General features: G+C 47.6%; 1 protein-coding gene across 1 annotated transcript in view; it reads right to left on the bottom strand.

The window, feature by feature from the left end:
- Positions 1 to 17,557, bottom strand: part of LOC135910155 (uncharacterized) — an 85,798-nt gene that overhangs the window by 16,077 nt on the left and 52,164 nt on the right. The window contains exons 6-9 of the mRNA XM_065442191.1: positions 16,304 to 16,354; positions 4,916 to 5,123; positions 3,360 to 3,516; positions 668 to 774 (exon numbers count right to left, since the gene is read on the bottom strand). Coding sequence (XP_065298263.1) covers positions 668 to 774; positions 3,360 to 3,516; positions 4,916 to 5,123; positions 16,304 to 16,354 — 523 coding nt within the window. The remainder of the gene's footprint in view (positions 1 to 667; positions 775 to 3,359; positions 3,517 to 4,915; positions 5,124 to 16,303; positions 16,355 to 17,557) is intronic.

Raw genomic sequence — 17,557 nt, forward strand, 5'->3', positions numbered from 1 at the left:
CGCAGGAAACAGCTCCATATCTAACAGCTTGCATCAGTAATACATTAAGCTTACAGAAAGAAGGCGTAAGGTATCTAATATTCTGCAATGACATCAGCCTTTGTTTTTCCGGCCCCATTTCTATATTCGAGAGTTAAACAATGCATTTCTGAAGTAACCACAGAAATGCATAATGAGCCAGGTATTGTTGACAGTAAATCAAAAGCTACTATCGCGTTCCACGCTGTCAAGGGAAGTTGTACATTGATTAAATGTGTATAGATAACGGTAACATTGATGAGTTCAATGTTCAAGTGGCCAACTGTTTCAGGGTTTATTTAGTAAACGAGAAGAAAGGGGGTTTAACTGAGAGCCCCAATTTTTATTAGTCATATCATGAGAAGCCAACAAACACTCACACCAAAGACAACATAGGGGAAATTACTTGTGCTTAATAAATGAAATGAAGAAACAATAAATTAATGGAAATTAAAGTGGATGAAAAAAACTTGCCGCAGGTGGGAACCGAACCCACAACCTTCGCGAAGGTTGTTGGTTCGGTTCCCACCCGCGGTGAAGGACCCTTTCAAACTGTCAAGAGTCCCGTCAAGGAATCATTTTTCAAGGGAGCCTCCGTCCTCCCTTGAAAAAGTATAGCTGCAGGTGCCAGAGAGCGCAGCCAACTCACCTGGTGGCCCGTTGGGCGGCATCAAGCACTTTTACAGCAGCCCCACGCGCTCGAAGCGAGAGGGCGACCTTGGCTCCAGGCCTGTTTTTCACCTGCTTTTCGACCTCCTGCAAGATGCGGGCCCCTCGGTTATCGGCGGTGCCCAAATGCACGAACGCAGGCATGGTTTCCTCGCAGTAGGAGAAACCGATCTCGAAGGCTAACGCTTTTGCGGTTTGCATGCGCCAGCAGTGGCTGCGAAGCTGTAGACACGTCGTGGCTACCCTGTTCTTTCGACATCATTTATCGGAGCTAATTTCCTGTAGTCGTTCCGGTCACGCGGTGCTCATTTGTGCACGGGACTTGTTTTGCAGCGAAGTCGCTTATAGAATTTTCACCGCGGCTCTCTTGCGGCAGCTGCGAATGACCTCGGTGCACTGTAAAATAATTTACACCCTAAAAAGTGAAAAAGTGTGTAAATATGTCTATAACTGACACACTTAGGGTGCCCGTTGCATAGATAACCCCCTATGAATATGATGTATAGACACATTTACACCCTTTTTGAGTTTTTAGGGTGTAAATTATTTTACAGTGTGGCACTCGGGGTTGTGGTCTGCATTCAATATCAAAGAGAAAATCAACGCTACTCGAATCGGTTCCCTGAGGTGGTCCCAGGGCTTCATTCATAAAGAGCAGTCGGACGCCGTGCGCCAGTAAACGAGAAGTATGCAAGAGCGCCCTTCAAATGCAAGCGATTGCACAGAAGTACAACGTTTTGCGTCACGTCGCCGACATGCGTTTCGTTATTAAAATGTACCAGGCTTTCGACTGAAATTGCTGCCTCTGTGGCACAATCGACGCCGTTACGACAGCGCGGCCGATCAAGCTCCGTAAAATTGTTAAGCAGCCACACATGTTCGTTTCCCCACGAACAATATCTTATGTTGCATCTTTTTAACGCCACAGTGTTAAGGGCCCTAGCGTCGACCGTCCAGCATCTTCATGCCAAACGACGCAGACCGCAACACTCTCCAATCGCCAATCCCCTGAATATTGAAAACGGCAGCCCACAAACAAATGTAATATTTAAAAAAAACATCGACAGCGCATATCTTTAATGTTAGATCTTGTCATACTGAAAGATAGAAGGCACGAAGCCATCACAGCAGATTGATCCACGTAAGAGGGCACGTTTCTACCAGAAACCTTGTCCTTCGCGCATAGCGTTCGCTGCCAGCGTATCCCGGTAAAACTATGGTTACATGAGCTGCAGTTGCCGGGAAGCATGAAAAGCAGTCAGGGTTCTTCGAATGCTATCCTCGTTCACTCTTAAAGGCGAAGCTTAAGCGTCCTTCAATCTTTACCGGACGCGAAGCGCAGTATTTTTAGGATTTCTCGTGATGGCTGAGCAGCTGCTCCTGCATGAAACATTGTGTGCTTAACCATTAGATACTCAAATGTCCTTCTCTTTTCCTTTCTTTGGGTGGTGAAGGGGAAGAGGTGGTGCAAATATTGTAACTTTCATGCAATAAATGGAATAGTCAATAATCGTGCAGTCTCTAGTAGACTAGTTGTACCTTTTAAACGTTATTCTTATGCTTTTTTTTAGGCTGTGTTATATACGCTGGGTAAATAAATGCGCTGGCCGACTTCTGCTCAAACTTTGCATGTAGGTGGCGTTTTCCAGCGTCTGTGGCTTATTATATTTTCGAACTGTGCCAGTTACGTCAAGAATTACTGGTGAATGGCGATTGAGACCACGTCACTCAAAACATGGTGATTCGGCTGCAACGAAACAGTGGGTCCACCTGACACCGCTACAACGGAAACACGGTGTTTGCCGTAGACGCGACAGGTGGCGCCACTCTTTATATTTTCTCTAATATTTTCTTTGCCGGAAACAAAAGGACAGTTGCAAACAGAATGTCGCCTCGAGTGGCGCGGCTTACCGCTGGCTGCAGCCTCGCAGTTTCGGTTTCGCACGCTCCGATAGCCGAAATAATTCGTGCCAGCCTTCCGCGGGTATTCGCGTTTTTCCAGATACAGAAGTTGATATGACATACACGAAGAGCTACCTTCAATTTCCTGATTGCAATGGCCGCGCTGATACTGAACGCTTAAAGGTTAATTAATAATTTTTTGGTAATAAACGACTAAAACCACGCGTCACCCGTAGCACTGTGGTCGCCGTGACTGATAGCATGTCTCTGAAAGAACCGACTCTTTAATTCAAAACAATTTTTAAATATTGTTTCGTCCTTGCGTAACTATCCCGTATAATTATGCATTACCACATACCTCTTAAGAGTGCGGAGTTTGCGAACACCGCTTAGTTGTTCCTAACGCTGCGTTGTCTTTTTACAAAGCACGTTCTATAGCGTTCAGTATAATGACAGAAAGCTTCTGTTGCAAATACCAGGATGTTACAACTGTTTGATAATACTTGTAGAAAGGTTGTGCATTCAACACGATTAGCTGCTGGCACTATTGGCTTCGTATTCGATTTCGTCGCTACTCTGCTATTCAACCATAAAACAGCCATTGTCTAATCGCTAAAATGCAGGTATAGAGTATCACATCACGAGCAGTTAGTTGCAACGGCCTTGGCGACGGCTGGAGCACTTAAAAAAAAGAAAAAAAAGGATTCAAAGCGTCATTTTGCTATAGTAAACCACAGCTGTGTCTAAAATGGCTGCTTCGAATCACTTACCTTAAAGTACTGCAGTTCGTTGGCCTTCACGGCGTCATACCCTCGCCTACCGATGTCAACGTCTAGCATGCCAAGGTCTTTGAAGCCTTCACCGAAGAGTTTAGCCACGGCCCTCTCGAGTTTGGGCTCCATGGTAATCATAACCTCGGCGATGAGGCTAGAAAAACAGCAAATACAGGCAGAGTCAGCAAAAACCCCACATTAACCAACTTTTAGTCCCAATATCCTAAGCGGCATTTGAAGTAGCCATTACATTAGGCCATTGTTCTTCGACGTCGTGCCTGCAGTGGGCTTGAGCTACTTAGGCACGAAATAAATTTCTGGCGCTTATCGATTCGAGGTTGTAGCATCATGGAAAAAAAAAAAAAAAACTTGATTTGGCATCTCTGAGCATGTTGTACAACTTCTTGAGTACAGCTAGTTCCCAAAGCTCATACTTTTTGCATGATTTCAACGTAACTAATTAGCTAATAACGAGTAAAAAATCACGTAGAAACTACTCTGGGAGTTGTATAAGTATACGCAAGCACTGTGCCACTTGCTTATCTCCACGCAGCGCGGTGTCAATATTAATGTTATGAAACTCTATCCGGCCAATACAAACGACAGCACTGCGGCGACACGAATCGCTGCGGACGGCCGCTCGAGGTGAATTGACGACACGAGCAAAGTACTGCAGGTGGCGGTGCTAGGGTGCGCTGACGTCGTTCCGATAATAGCCATCCGTGTCGAACCACTACGAACAGTGATCAACCGCATTCTGGCGATGTCTGCGTAGTGCACGGACGCGTGGGCAGTATCTTTACAGGAATCTGCGATGGGGACGGAGAGCGTCGACTGCTGATAGCTTCACGCACTTCATGCTCCCCACTTAGTTCGCGTTGAAGAGAGACGAGTCGGCCCGCATCTTGAAAGCGATCGGCGAATGCGTCAGAGTGCGGCGAGTGGGGATGGCTTCGTGAGCGCTGTGTTCTCGACATTTCACAATAAAGCGAGAGGCAGCTCGAAGGCCAATTTGCTCGCTGCTACGGTTCATATATTGAAAGTGAATGACCGGCGGTACGGACGGGCGGACAGTTTTCCTCACGCGAGAACTGCGTAAGTCATATCGACAACAAACAGGGTGTCCTTCGTCTTATTTGCCTGAGATGTAGAGTCGCATTCAACGTGAGCTGCAGTACTGGTATCGCTGTTCCACTACTGGGCACTATCGAAGTGCATGTATCTTAGATAATATCCTACATACTCTTCCGGTATCGTGTATCAGTATTATAATAGTCTGGCAAGACCTGTATCAGTATCTTTCGACATGTCGACGAGTTTCGACATTATAAAGGTTGCTTTAATAAGCTGAAGTGCTTACAACTGTGTTTTACAATATCTCCTATGTGTGTATCGCCGTGAACTAGTCGAGCCCATTCCGCTGCGTTCACCACTGTCGTATATCATATTGAAAACGACTGTGCACCTATATGTCTGAAACTTACTTCAGGTCACTCAATGCAACTGGTATAGACCCTGCAAGGGACGCTACAAACGCCGGCGGCAAAACTTACTCTGTGAACATCGAGGTCCCGAACGTCGTGGTCTTGTAGGTTTTCGCAACGCTGCGCAAAACTTTATACGCTGTCCAGCCGTACAAAGGCTTTATTTTGTCTCTGACTTTGTCGTAGTAGATGTGCATGTAAAACACGCTGTCGCATAGACCGTCCTCCGGCACCTGCCTTGCCAGCACGCCTCTCTTGCCGAACGTACACACCAGCACTGCGGCAAAAAAAGAAGAAAGTAGCAGGGAAGTCTGTTCAGCAGTTTCCTATAGCAAAAATGAAAACAAGTCTGCAGACTCCACACAGTGTGGGATTCGGTGTAAGCGAAGCATTCCATGCTGGATGCTTTGACTGATGATAAGTAGTGCTGATCTTGACGGCTAATGCTTAATTTCTTCAACGCTTAGTCTGACACGAGAGTGGTGAGTTGATGCTAAACGTTACCTTGCGGGCGCCGCTGCTGTTTGTCTGCGTAGTACACAAAACACACAGCGAGGGGTGTTTGCTTGAGGTGTTGGGCGCCATATTTCGTAACCTCTGAGAGGGTTGAACATAGTCATTGCCTCACACGGTTCATCGCATTGTGGCACAAGTATTAAACTTGAATTGGATTATGCGTCTGTACGTGCCAAAACCACAATCGGATTATGAGGTACGCAGTAGTGGTGGACTCCGGATTAATTTTGACACCGTGATGTTCGTTAACATGTCCCAAAATCCAAGTGCACGTGCGTTTTCTATTTCGCTCCCGTCGAAATGCGGCTGCCATGGTTGGGAGCGAATTCACAGCCTCTAGCAACGCCATAGCCGCAAAGCTAACGCGGCGGTAATAGAAGCGTTTATTTGACGGTCAATCGCTCACGTAGCGTCGCCTGGACCCTGTGGTGCGCTTTAATTGATGCGGCTCTGCTTCTGCACGCCCCGCACACAGAGAGCCCGATACGGTACCGATTGTGCCGTAATTTGAACTTAGGCTTATCCAATTTCCCCGCCACTATTGTCGTATAGTAGTAGGGTTTGCTTGCCTTCTCACGTCACCTACCCCCTTCCCTTGTACGGGAACTGCCTCTACAGTTCTGTCTGCCTCTACTGCCCTGCAGTAGTATCGACGTCCCCTCTGGACTCGCACTTAGTAGAAAGGGAAGCACTGTAGTTTCTTGAATGCTTCTGAGGGGAGTCCCAGATAATTACACCTGTCTAGAGGCTAATATGGCGACGGCCAGGGAGCTCCAGAGCGCGTTGTGCACATTCGACGCGGTAGGGTGAAACAGAGTTTCTAGCGTCGCCTTTCCTCTCTGACTAGCTCCTGTCATGTATGCGCACAGTGTGACCCCCCCGTCGAGTTGTGTCTGACAGTAGCCACAGTAGCAGCCACAGTAGCAGCCGCAGCAGGGAGAAAGTCGAAGGTAGAGGCAAAGAAAGCTTCGCTTTAAAACAGAACTAGAGTTGCCTGTGCTCTTTAGAACGCCAGTGGTCTGCGAGTGCCGCGGCACAGGTTTTGCCTCTCCTCGAGAGATGGCGATACGCTGCGTGGCGCCTGCTTCAGGCGCTTTTCTTCTACCTCGGCAGTGCGCTCTCCCTGGCGCCTTTTGCTGCCTGTCGTGCCGCCTTCAGCCGGGCTTCTTCTTCTGTCTGGGAAGAGCCCATATTTTATTTTTTTTTATTTATTAAGTACTGCTAGCCTGAATTCCAGGCCTTAAGCAGGAGTGGGTTACTCTTCGGTACAAATGTACCTGAACAACAAAAAGAGCACACATACAAACAAATGGAACTGGAGAAAAAGTGAATGTTGTGTGAAGTACGGCACTGAATTATATAATTTCAAATGGTAAAGTGTTATATATATGAACACACATCATATGGCAATAGTAGATATATGAATACACATCAAGACATATTTGACAAGTGCGTTGCTCAACAATTGACAATGTGAAGGAAACAAGAGAAAAAAAAGGTATTTGGTTCGATGCGTTATACATGTCGATGCGATGCACAATATAAAGAAAACATAACTGTAAAAACATCAAAATAAAGAAAAGCAGGAGATAAGTGCGACGCTTTCATGAAACGTTGCTAGATCTTTGGTGAAAAGACACTATCATTTCACATTTTGAAGTGCGGCAGTGAAAGTGGCAACAGAAGAGCTCTCGATTATTTCTCTGGGCAAACGATTCCAATCAGGGATGGTACGGGGGAAGAAAGAATTCATGTAAGTGTTGGTTCTACAATAAATTTCGCTAACTTTTTTTGAATGGAAAGAACGAGTGGAACGCTGCGTAAGAGGTTTCAAGTACGTGTTTTTGTTGATTCCAAGGTTATCATTGTATATCATGTAGAATGTTTTTAGCCTTTCGCGGTACCGTCTTGTTTGAAGGGATTCTAGATTTGCAGAAGTTAATAGAGCAGTCGGCGATGTTTTGCTGCTGTACGAATTAAATGAATCTAGCTGCCTTTCGCTGAATGCTTTCTAGTTACCTTATATTTATATTTGTGTGCGGATCCCACACTGCTGCAGCGTATTCGAGTGTTGGTCGTATATACGTTTTGTAGGCCAAAAGTATTGACTGGTACGGTATAGGTGGTGTGGTGTGGGCGAGTGTGCGTTTGCAAACATGCACATCAGCCATTTTAAGACTGTGGTTAGTATCATCTCCTCCCAGTCTGCATTCCCGGTAGCCATTACATGCTTACATCTACTCTCGATTACGGGAGAGCCGGCAGTTTTTTCCAAACTGTCCAAACGACGCCCCTTGGCATTCGCTCAGGGGAGTGCACACGTGGTCTCGCGTTCCCCTGCTAAGCAATATGACAACACTTGGCGATTATCTCAAATAGCTAGTTGGGGTTGGCACGAATGAAACATTTGTGAGGTTGTGGCCATGTGGTTAGAAGCATCGCACTGCTGGGCTGGGAGAGAAAGGTTCACTCTCACCATCAAAAGCAATTTTTCAGCTTTGTTTTTTCGTTAAGTGCGAGCTACTCCGCAATACAGCAAAACTCAGCAGCCCTCGTCGAAGAAGTGCTAGGGGGTTCGTTCTGTTAACGGCTTTGAAATTGTTACATAATTGCGGAAACGTTCATGCTCGTCTCCATTTCTTGTCTTTCGTAAATAACTTCGGGTGCAGTTAACAGAACGATGCTAAGTTAATTAGCCCCAAGGGAAGCCTCCTTTATAGGGTTGGCGAAGATCAGGTTAACGTTAGAAAATTCGGGCTGCTCACGGAAAATTTCTGCGGTTGCAGATCACAAAATATGCTAACCAATACTGAATTTTGGGGTTTTACGTGCCAAAGCAAAAATGTCATCATGAGGGACGCCATAGTGGGCGGGCTCCAGATCAATTTCGACCAGTGTCGGATCTGTAAGTTGAACCTAAACTTAAGTGCACGAGAGTCATTGCTTTTAGCCTCGATTGAAACACGACCTCCGTGGCCGGGGTCGAACGCCCGACCTTGTGCTCGGCAGTGCACCGCCACAGCCACTAAACTACCGCAGCTGGCGTAAAAGATATTAGACAGTTTTAGTTGGGCGTCCGAAACCGCGCACGTATGCAGCACGCGAGGTTTTGCGCGCGTAGCGAAGCATGCGCCCACGATTTGGCAATAGTTGGTCAGACGCAAAAGTTGAGAAGGGCATTGCTCACTTGCACGCGTAGGAACCAGTAGTGTGCTACTCAGCGCCGCCATATGCCCTTCTGAAACTGTGAAGCCACTATCAGCTGCCACAAAGCCAAACCAGAAGCCGGAGTCGTATCATCGGCAAGAGCAATATAAAAAATGCGCTCTCGTGGACACGCGCGAACACGCGAGAATGTCCCACAAAGGCCGCTGAGCCCGCAGCGGGCGCTACGCAGCTTTTGAAAAGCAGCGGGCGCACCTAAGATACCGTGCGGGCTCCTGCGTGCTGCACATGCGCATTAACACCTCCGCGAGTTTGTTGCGTATGCAGAGCGGCTGCGGAGGTCCAATTGCCTATTGCCACGTTGTAGTGGTCGTCACAAACAGCGTAGCAAAACTGTTAATTACGAAACTAACTTTTTGCTCGGCGCACTTGTCTCCACAAATGCTAGTGGGCCACGAAGCACAACGATAGCGGCGAACGCAGTTAGCGATGTTTGAAATCTGATCAGCGGGTCAAGCACGTCGGCTTTCATACATCGCTAGCCGAACGTTCTAGCATGTTTTAGTATAATCGCTGGTGTCTGTGTGGTTTCCAGAAGCTACCACACAATTCCTGTAGAGCATGGAATTTGATAATACAAAGTACGGCGAAGACATACACAACATGCAGAAGGAACCGTAATATTCGCGTAAGTTCCAACTCACGCAGCCGCGTCATGCAGGGAGCGATAATGCTTAACATTTGTTACCTGTTGAACACCAGCCATCGGAGAAACATAAACAAGCACACGTTTCAATACCACCCTCTTAAGAAGCATCGTTCTGACGCCGCAACAAACACGAAAGCGAAAAGAAAGCATCGCATCTTAAAGAAAGAGCTACAACAAAGAAACAAAGTCCTTAAGTTTGTGAACGGGCGTAAAAAGGCTTAAGAAGCACCACGTGTACGACTTCAGGTCGTGCGCAGCGCCGCTGTGATGGCGAAAGTGCCATCGGGTACGACGTCATAGTCCAGTGCGCCGATAAGTAGGATTATTTTGAAAGGTCTGAAATAGCGTCGTAACAGTTTCTCGCTAAGTCCTTGTCGGCGTATTGGAGTACAAACCCGGACACGGTCGGCTGGCTGGTATTCCCCGCCGCCCCGTTCAAGATTGTATTGGCGGCTGTCGGTCCTCGGCTGGTTCTTGATGGGACATGCAGATGAGCTGTGGGCTCCTTCGGTACGCAAGAGATAAGCGACAACGGCTAGATTCTCTTCATCTGTGACATGTGGCAGAATGGCGTCGAGAGTCGCCGTCGAGTTCATGCCGTCAACCAACTTGAACGTCAAGATCTACTTTGTTTCTTTCACCACCATAGTAAAAATAAAGGTTACTGGCGGCAGGAGGATGGCATCCCACGTCTTCCACTCGACGGCGACGTACATTGCAAGCTGTCGACGAGGGTCTTGTTTAGCGGTGGATACTAGGTGGGTCGTCATCCCCAAGAATCGGGAAACGACGACAAAGCCAGGCATCGTTATGATGAAATAAAGTTGTAAAAACTGTATTCACTTCATTCGTACATGGTTGTTACTCTTATCCGAGACTCGAGCGGTTCTGATTAACGCGGGGCCCAGAACACCCTTAAACGACCCTTTGCGGTCTACTGGTCGTCGCTTACTTCTTGGGGAGCTTGTGGAGGTATTAGTGCTTCTATCAGGTTATGTCGTCGACGAGTTCCTGCCCTTCGGTTTTTCTTTTCTTCGTCCTTCCCTACGTGCCAGCTCGTGGAATAAAATGAGTGAGGCTGTTTCGGAGTAGAGGGCAACTATGTCGACATGGAGATGCCCGTTTGAGCGCTTCTTGCATTTGACACGTCAATGTCCAGGCTTATCGTAACACTCTTTTCCGGGACGAGGCAAGTCATCCTGTCGTCGAAACGTATGCATGAATGGCTCGCACACTTGACAGGTTGATCATAACAGCCCGTCCGCTGCCACAGGGGGTGCCTAAGGGGATGCAGTATTCAAACGCCTTGAATAGCCCGGTTGACCTCGTGCCTCTGCTTTGTTTCGCTGATCGTTCCATGGTCTGCCAGGTGGCACCTTCTGGAAATAAAGCACGCGAAGCCCAAGGTACAACGAACAGAGAGCACCCAACTAACTACGAGAACTGCCAAGTTCATCATTTTTCACATAAAACCCTATCAGAATCATATCTGCAGCCCGCTTTCCAGGTTCTTAAAAACTAACAAAGGAGAAAACCTCACTTAAATGCGCATTTTCAACGAGCCTAAGGCCTAACGTTCTTATGCTTCATTTTTCTGAGAAAGCCATGGTTGTAGAGAGATTGAGAACGTATTGAAACTCAGCAATAATGAACTTTACCATAAATTCAAAACGGACATACAAAACGCCTTTGAAGAAAAGCGAAGAATAACAAGGGCCCTTTACGACAAACAAGTAACTTATGGATGCGCTTAATTCGAAAATTAGTACTTCTTATTGCGCACTCGATTGGATCGTTAAGTGAAGGCATTGTGCCTCCCTGAAGGCAACAAAGGGCGTCATGCACACGTTGCCCTCTGTCGTCGTGTGCCAATTTGTGTGCCCGCGGCTTGCTTTTTCGTTCCCGAAAAGGAGCCCGCAAACGCAGGAAAAATTGCCAGCCGCCTTTTTCCCTTACTCTCGCCCCGCATTCTACTGTGGTGACAGTCGGACTGCACCTGTGCGTGCACGCATATCTGCACCCAGTTAAACCTTTCAGCCGCACCCCTACTAACAGAGACGCACTCTGATTTGATGTTAGGTGACCGCCCATGTTATCGTTTACCTTGTATGATGGCATGAGATCCCTTGATTTTACTCCTGCTGCACCTGAAAATCTTTCATTTACTGAGACGTTATTTACCGATTGCATGGCCAGATCCCGCTGCCTGTATAGTTCTTGTAGCTTTAGGTCATCAACTCTGTCTTTCTTCTACAGCTCTCTACTGCCCTCCTTCCTCTCATTCTACAGCTGCCCTTTGATCAGCTCTTTGCCTTTCTTTTGCAGCTCTTTGCCTTTCTTCTGCAGCACCTTGTTCAGCTTTTTGCCTGTCCTCTGCTGGTCCTTGACTTTCCTCTGCAGCCTTTTATTCAGCTGTCTCAGCTCGGTTCCCTATCTCTTCCCATACTTCTGCAATTTCGTCCTCCACCGCCCCGCACGTCTCAATCCCATCAACAAGCTGCGCCTTTCTTTGACTTGATTTGACTTTAATTCCCAGCTCTTCGCAGAGAAATAACTTTCGCATTTTCTGTCTACATAAATCCACGGTCAATCTCAAAAGAGGACTTTCTTACCCTGCTGTGACGGGAACAGGCTTTTATCAGGAGCCTGCACGTACAGAAACTAATTTGAAATATTAGAAAGCACACGAACTTGGCGAATTCCCAAAGAAATCAAGCACTCAATATTCTGTTGAAGCCAAGGCAAAGGGGTGAGCATGTCACCGCTGCCACCAGTTAATCCGATCTCGGCCGGGTGAGGTGGGTCTTCACCGCAAGAATGACGAAACGACGACGAAGCTACGCATCGTGATGATGAAGAAAAACTATAAAAATTGTATTGACTTCATTGATACATGGTTGCGACTTATCCGAGTCTCGAGCGGTTCTTATTAACGTGCGGGCGACAGCCTTAAATAGCCCTTTGCGGTCTGGTGGTCATCGCTGTCTTCTAGGGGAGCTTGCGGAAGTATTAGTGCTTCCGTCAGGTTCTGTTGTTGACGACCTTCTGCCCTTCGGTTTCTCTTCTCTTCGTCCTTCCCTTTGTGCCAGCTCGGGAAAAAAGGGTGCCGCTGTTTCAGAGAAGAGGGCAATTATGTCGACATGGAGACGGCCGATTGAACGCTTCTCACAACTGACAGGTTAATCATACGGGGGCAAGATGGCCTTAATTAACCCATTGCGGTCTTGTGGTCATAATAACCTCCTGCCCTTCGATGTGTCTTTTCTTCGTTCATCCCTATGTGCCAGCTGGGGGAATAGAAGGGGTGACGCTGTTTTGGACAACAGTGCAATTAGGTCGACATGGGGACGCCCACTTGAACGCTTCTCACACTTGACAGGTTGATGACCAGGCGTATTGTAACAGCATTATCTGGGACGAGGCAAATCATCTTCTCATCGGACCATGCGCCTGAATGTCTCTCACACTTGACAGGTTGATTGTAATACCGCTCCCTTTAGGACCATTCGTCTGCGGGTGGTAGATGTTTGTCCTTGTGAAATGGTATCGTGGCTGCGCAATGCTTGAAAAGTCTTACAGAACGCTTGTAAAAGGTACACAGGCCAAAGAAACTAGGCAGTGCCTTCTTGTCGACGGGCCGCGGGAACAAAGCGTTCGCGGCTGTCTTCTGCGGATCGGAATGGACGACAGAATTGCTGACGACGTGTCCTAAGAACAGAAGCTCTTCCTAAGCAAAAAGGCACTTTTCCGGTTTCAGGGTGAGTCCAGAAAACTTCATCACCTTTAATAGTGTCTAAAGCTGCCTTAGGTGACCAGCCAAATTCGAGGAAAATACCACAGCGTCACCTAAGTAGACAAGGCGGCCAGTTCATTCCTAACGAGACTTTACCTCATGCGCTGGAGGCGCAGAACCAAGTCCGAATGACATGACCTTGAACTTCCTCTGGCGTGATAAACGCGGTATTTTCTGTATCCCTATTGTCGACATCAGTTTGGCAATAACCTATATTGAAATTCATCAACGAAAAGTACTTAGCATTGTAGAGGGAGTCTTATGCGCCATCTATCCATGGAAGTGGTATACGTTCTCCATGATTTTGTTCAGGCGGCGATACTCGACGCAGGAGCCCAGAGTTCCATCCCTCTTCACTAAGACGACAGGAGAAGCCTGCGGGCTTTTCGACGGTTTGGTGATGTCGTTGCACAGCATTTGGTCGACTTGCCTTATAGCTTCCCGTTCTCAAATCAAAATTTGATAATTGCCCTGATTCTTGATGACGTCGAAAACCAGTCTTGATATCGGTGGAGAAGAATTTTGAGCTGTTCCTGCTTGCGCATGGGGTGACTCAGGTTGATACGATAGAGTCGTTCCAGAACATTGACAGCAAACTTAGATCCGGCAGAATCCGAGCGCACAAATGATTTGCTTGCTTGCACAATTCCCTCGATCTATGCGAGTTTCGTGCACTTTCTGATGTGTTTGAGTTCCTGTCTGAAGTTTCTTAGAAACCATTCCGCTTCTCCTTCGTGCAATGAGTGCTCGCTCTTGCGACGCAAATTTTCCAGTTGAGCAGTATGCGTCGGTTACACTCAATAACTATTTCTGCGCCTGCACGGGTTTCAGTGCCGACAGGAATGACGATGCTGGAGCGAGCTCGGATGCTGACTTGGTCGTCAAGTACATTCAAGGCACGCTGACTGGAAGTCTTCTCCGATGGTATCGCTCGGTCTGTTGACAGCGTTATAGACATCAGCCTCACATCGATGATTGCACCGTTTTGCTTCAGGAAGTCCGTGCCGAGAATTGCGTCTCGCGAAGACTTGAAGGGCAAGAAACGTCGCCGGTTCTTCCGGTCACGAACTGTAATTCTAGCATCACAGATTCCAGTCGGAATTATCAGGTGTCCTCCAGATAACTGAATTTGAGGGCCGTCCTATAAAGTGTCGACTTTCTTCAACTTGGCGGCGAATAATCCACTGACGACGGAGTAGTCGGCGTCAGTGTCTACAAGAGCAGTGACTTCGGGGCCGTTGAGAAGTACATCGAGGTCAGTGGTTCTTTGTCTTGCACTGCAGGTAGGTAGGTGTTCGCGTGGCACAGTGGCTGCGTTGCGTTCACCTGCGACTGGTACGTGGCGTCATCAGGTCTTCTTTTGTCGGCGTATTCTTGGTTTCCAGGCTTCGCCAGTATGGGGACGCGTAGTTGCTGCGTCGTCGGCGCAGTATCTTCAGCATTTTGGCCTACAGAAACCGTACGTATATCGGTTGCAGCTTTTAGTCATGCGGCTATGGTCTTACGGACCGGTCCCAGGTTCGGTAAGTGTAGGGCCGCCGCTGTGGCCATACATTGACTGCAGCGCCTGGCGTCCTGGCGACAGTGTCCCCGCGATCGCGAAATGGAAGGTCGTCGAGGCCTCCACTCAGTAGCTGCGATGTAGTCGGTGATCTCTAGTGGTCGTTCACCTCGAATCGAGTGCGGTGCGTTGAAGGGGAATCCTCATAGGCCCATATCGAGGTATGGACATCGGCGGTACATATGATCCGCTTCCACGCAGTGATAGCAGAGCGTACTGTGCTCGGGGGAGCGCCACACGTCCGTCTCGGAATACTGCGCAGGACGACGGGTTGGCGTGGTGGCGGCGGCGGTGGTCGACGACGAAACTGCCGCGTTACGGTGCCCTAGTTCTGGCGCGGAGGAGGAGCATGACGGTGGGCTGAGGGAGCGTAAGTCATAGCTTCCGGCTGATGCCGCGGCGTCTCAGGAGCTCGTAGTGACCACTTAATCTCCTCTCCGACATTGTCAGCAATGTATGCTATTTGAGGCTGCGTCGAAGGGAACATGCTGCGCAGCACTTCGCGTGCGATCGCTCTGCTGGTCTCTTAGTTCGTCGGAGCTTAGTGTCGGGATTGCGCTCTTCGGCGAAAGCACATGGCAGTTGTATTGCAGGGAACGCATTTCCAGCGTCTTCTCGATGACACTGGCTTCCGATGAAAAATCTGTGACACTATTTGGTGGGCGGCTAATTAGTCCGGTGATTAGGTCTTCTTAAGTTCCCGAATGAGGAAACGTGCCTTCTCAGACTACTTTTTGTTCGGTAGCTGTGCTCGGTCTTTTAGCAGAGCTGCTGCCCTTTCCTTGCGCACGACGCTCGTGCGCAAGGAAAGCCGTTGCGGAATCAATCCCATGACGTCAATGTTGACTCCCGGTTCTCAAACCACGTCCTGGCAGTGTCTTCTAAGGTGAATTATACATGCCGCAGCATGTCGTTGGAGTTCCACATGTTAAATGTTGCCGTTCCCTTGTAGGTCTCTAGCCACGTTTCTGGGCCTTCAGCTGATGATGCACGAAAAGTCTGCGGCTCTCGAGGTTGTTGCAGCAGGACAGGTAACCCTGGTCGTGTCAGCGTGCCTACTATCTTGGTGTGGGTCAGTCTAGCCTGCCCGCGAAGACGTCCCTGCTGTATAAATATATATATATATATATATATATATATATATATATATATATATATATATATATATATATATAAAATTCTGATGAAGATCGGCCACCGATCGAAACTGATGACATTAAAAACTTGCTCTGTTCACCCTGTAGCCCCGCTCAAGTTCTATATATGTATATAGGGGTATTTATACCAAAAATATCGCAGCGACATACATACATACATATGAATTTGAGATATGGGAAAAAAATGCTTACCCATTACCTGGCAGGTCCTTACTAGGGATTTTGTGCAGCAACATTTTTGACCAACGTGATCGTAGCAAACCTTATTACTAAACTTCCGCAGATTCTCGCTCTGTGCCGTGAAGCCACGATCACGTGACTACCACATAACCTGCACTTTGGAAACCAAATTTATTGCCCTATTTTATAGCGTAGGATGGCAAAGCTGCATTTTTACGTGGTGTAATCATTTGATGCTTGAAATGCGCGTGTAACGCCTTCTATAACTTGTCAGTTGTGTGTTTGTAGTCGTTCACGATTATCACACCTTCTGCTTTATTGGGTTTACCGATAGACGTATCAACCGTTAGAGTAAGCATGTGTTGAGGTAGCTTACTTGGTGGCGGTGGTGGCGGGCCGCTCGTCGTCGATGGCGTGGGTTTTCGAGCTGAAAGAGAAATTGAGCACTTTGAGTGGTTTTTTAAAATAAAAAAAAAACATTTTATGCTTAAAACGCCTGTCAGAGAAGTGAAATACGTTTAGCTCCCAGAACATTTGACACGTGATCAGAGACATGTGCGGATGTTAATTATGCTTCTGCGTGAATGACATACTATTATGGTAATATTCACATGTGCCGATGGGGTAGTTTGTGATATTCCTTTCCTGCAGTCTTTCCTGTGTAGCACAATCAGGACGCTGCGTAACTGAGTGGTAAGGGGAACACGAACCTATTGCAGACCAAAATAAAGAGGGACAAATTTACCTAAGCCTATTACAGACTGCCCCTCACGAACTTGTGGGCTATGCTTTTCTGACGCGCAGATTCTTCCCTCGAGTAAAGATACGAAAGCCAGGGACTGATGGGGCTACTTTCCTCGGAAATATTTCCGTTAGCCCTCCCTTCAGTCTGTAGCGCATTGGAGGATGCACGCCATGGGAATAGGTGCTGTACTATGGTGGTATATATGAAAATGCCCTATGATTAAATACGAGGGTGAATTATAAAGTCATTGGCCCTATTTGTTTAGCCCATGAGCGAAAGTATATGCCAAGTCAACATTTCCATTCTCATAGGTGAAGCTCTCTCCGACCGGTTCGGATTTATCTGGCGGTAGCTGAAAGGCACGGCACTGCTATCAGTTGTTGACGATGGTCGTTGGGCTTCACACATCCACGGCATACGAGCAACGAAGTGTGATTCGTTTTGTGTATAGAAAGGGATGAACTCCCTTCGAAATCAACAGGGAAATTCAATCCATGCGTGGAGAAAAGTGTCTCGCTTTGAGAAGCGTGAGGTGCTTGTGTTGTGAGTTCCCAAAATCCCATGAAGGCTAGCCGGAGAACGAGTAGTCGTGGAGTCCGCGTGCATCGCTGACTTACCACAACACGGAGTGTCTTGACCACCCACCCAACTGCGCGGACCTCGCTCCCAGTGAGTGACACATTTTCGGTCAGCTGAAGAAGTTCGTGACATGATAGCGATTAATACGCAACGATGAAGCCAAGAAGGTGGTTCTACAGTCAGGCGAACGAGTTCTACCACAGTGTAGTGTCAAACTTCGCGCAGTGATGGGAAAAATGTCTGAACTTGTGTGGGGACTATAACCAAAAACAGTTTAAGGTACATAGAATAGTACGTATATTTCTA

This window comes from Dermacentor albipictus, chromosome 7, assembly GCF_038994185.2.
Source record: "Dermacentor albipictus isolate Rhodes 1998 colony chromosome 7, USDA_Dalb.pri_finalv2, whole genome shotgun sequence".
Taxonomy (NCBI): Eukaryota; Metazoa; Arthropoda; class Arachnida; order Ixodida; family Ixodidae; genus Dermacentor; species Dermacentor albipictus.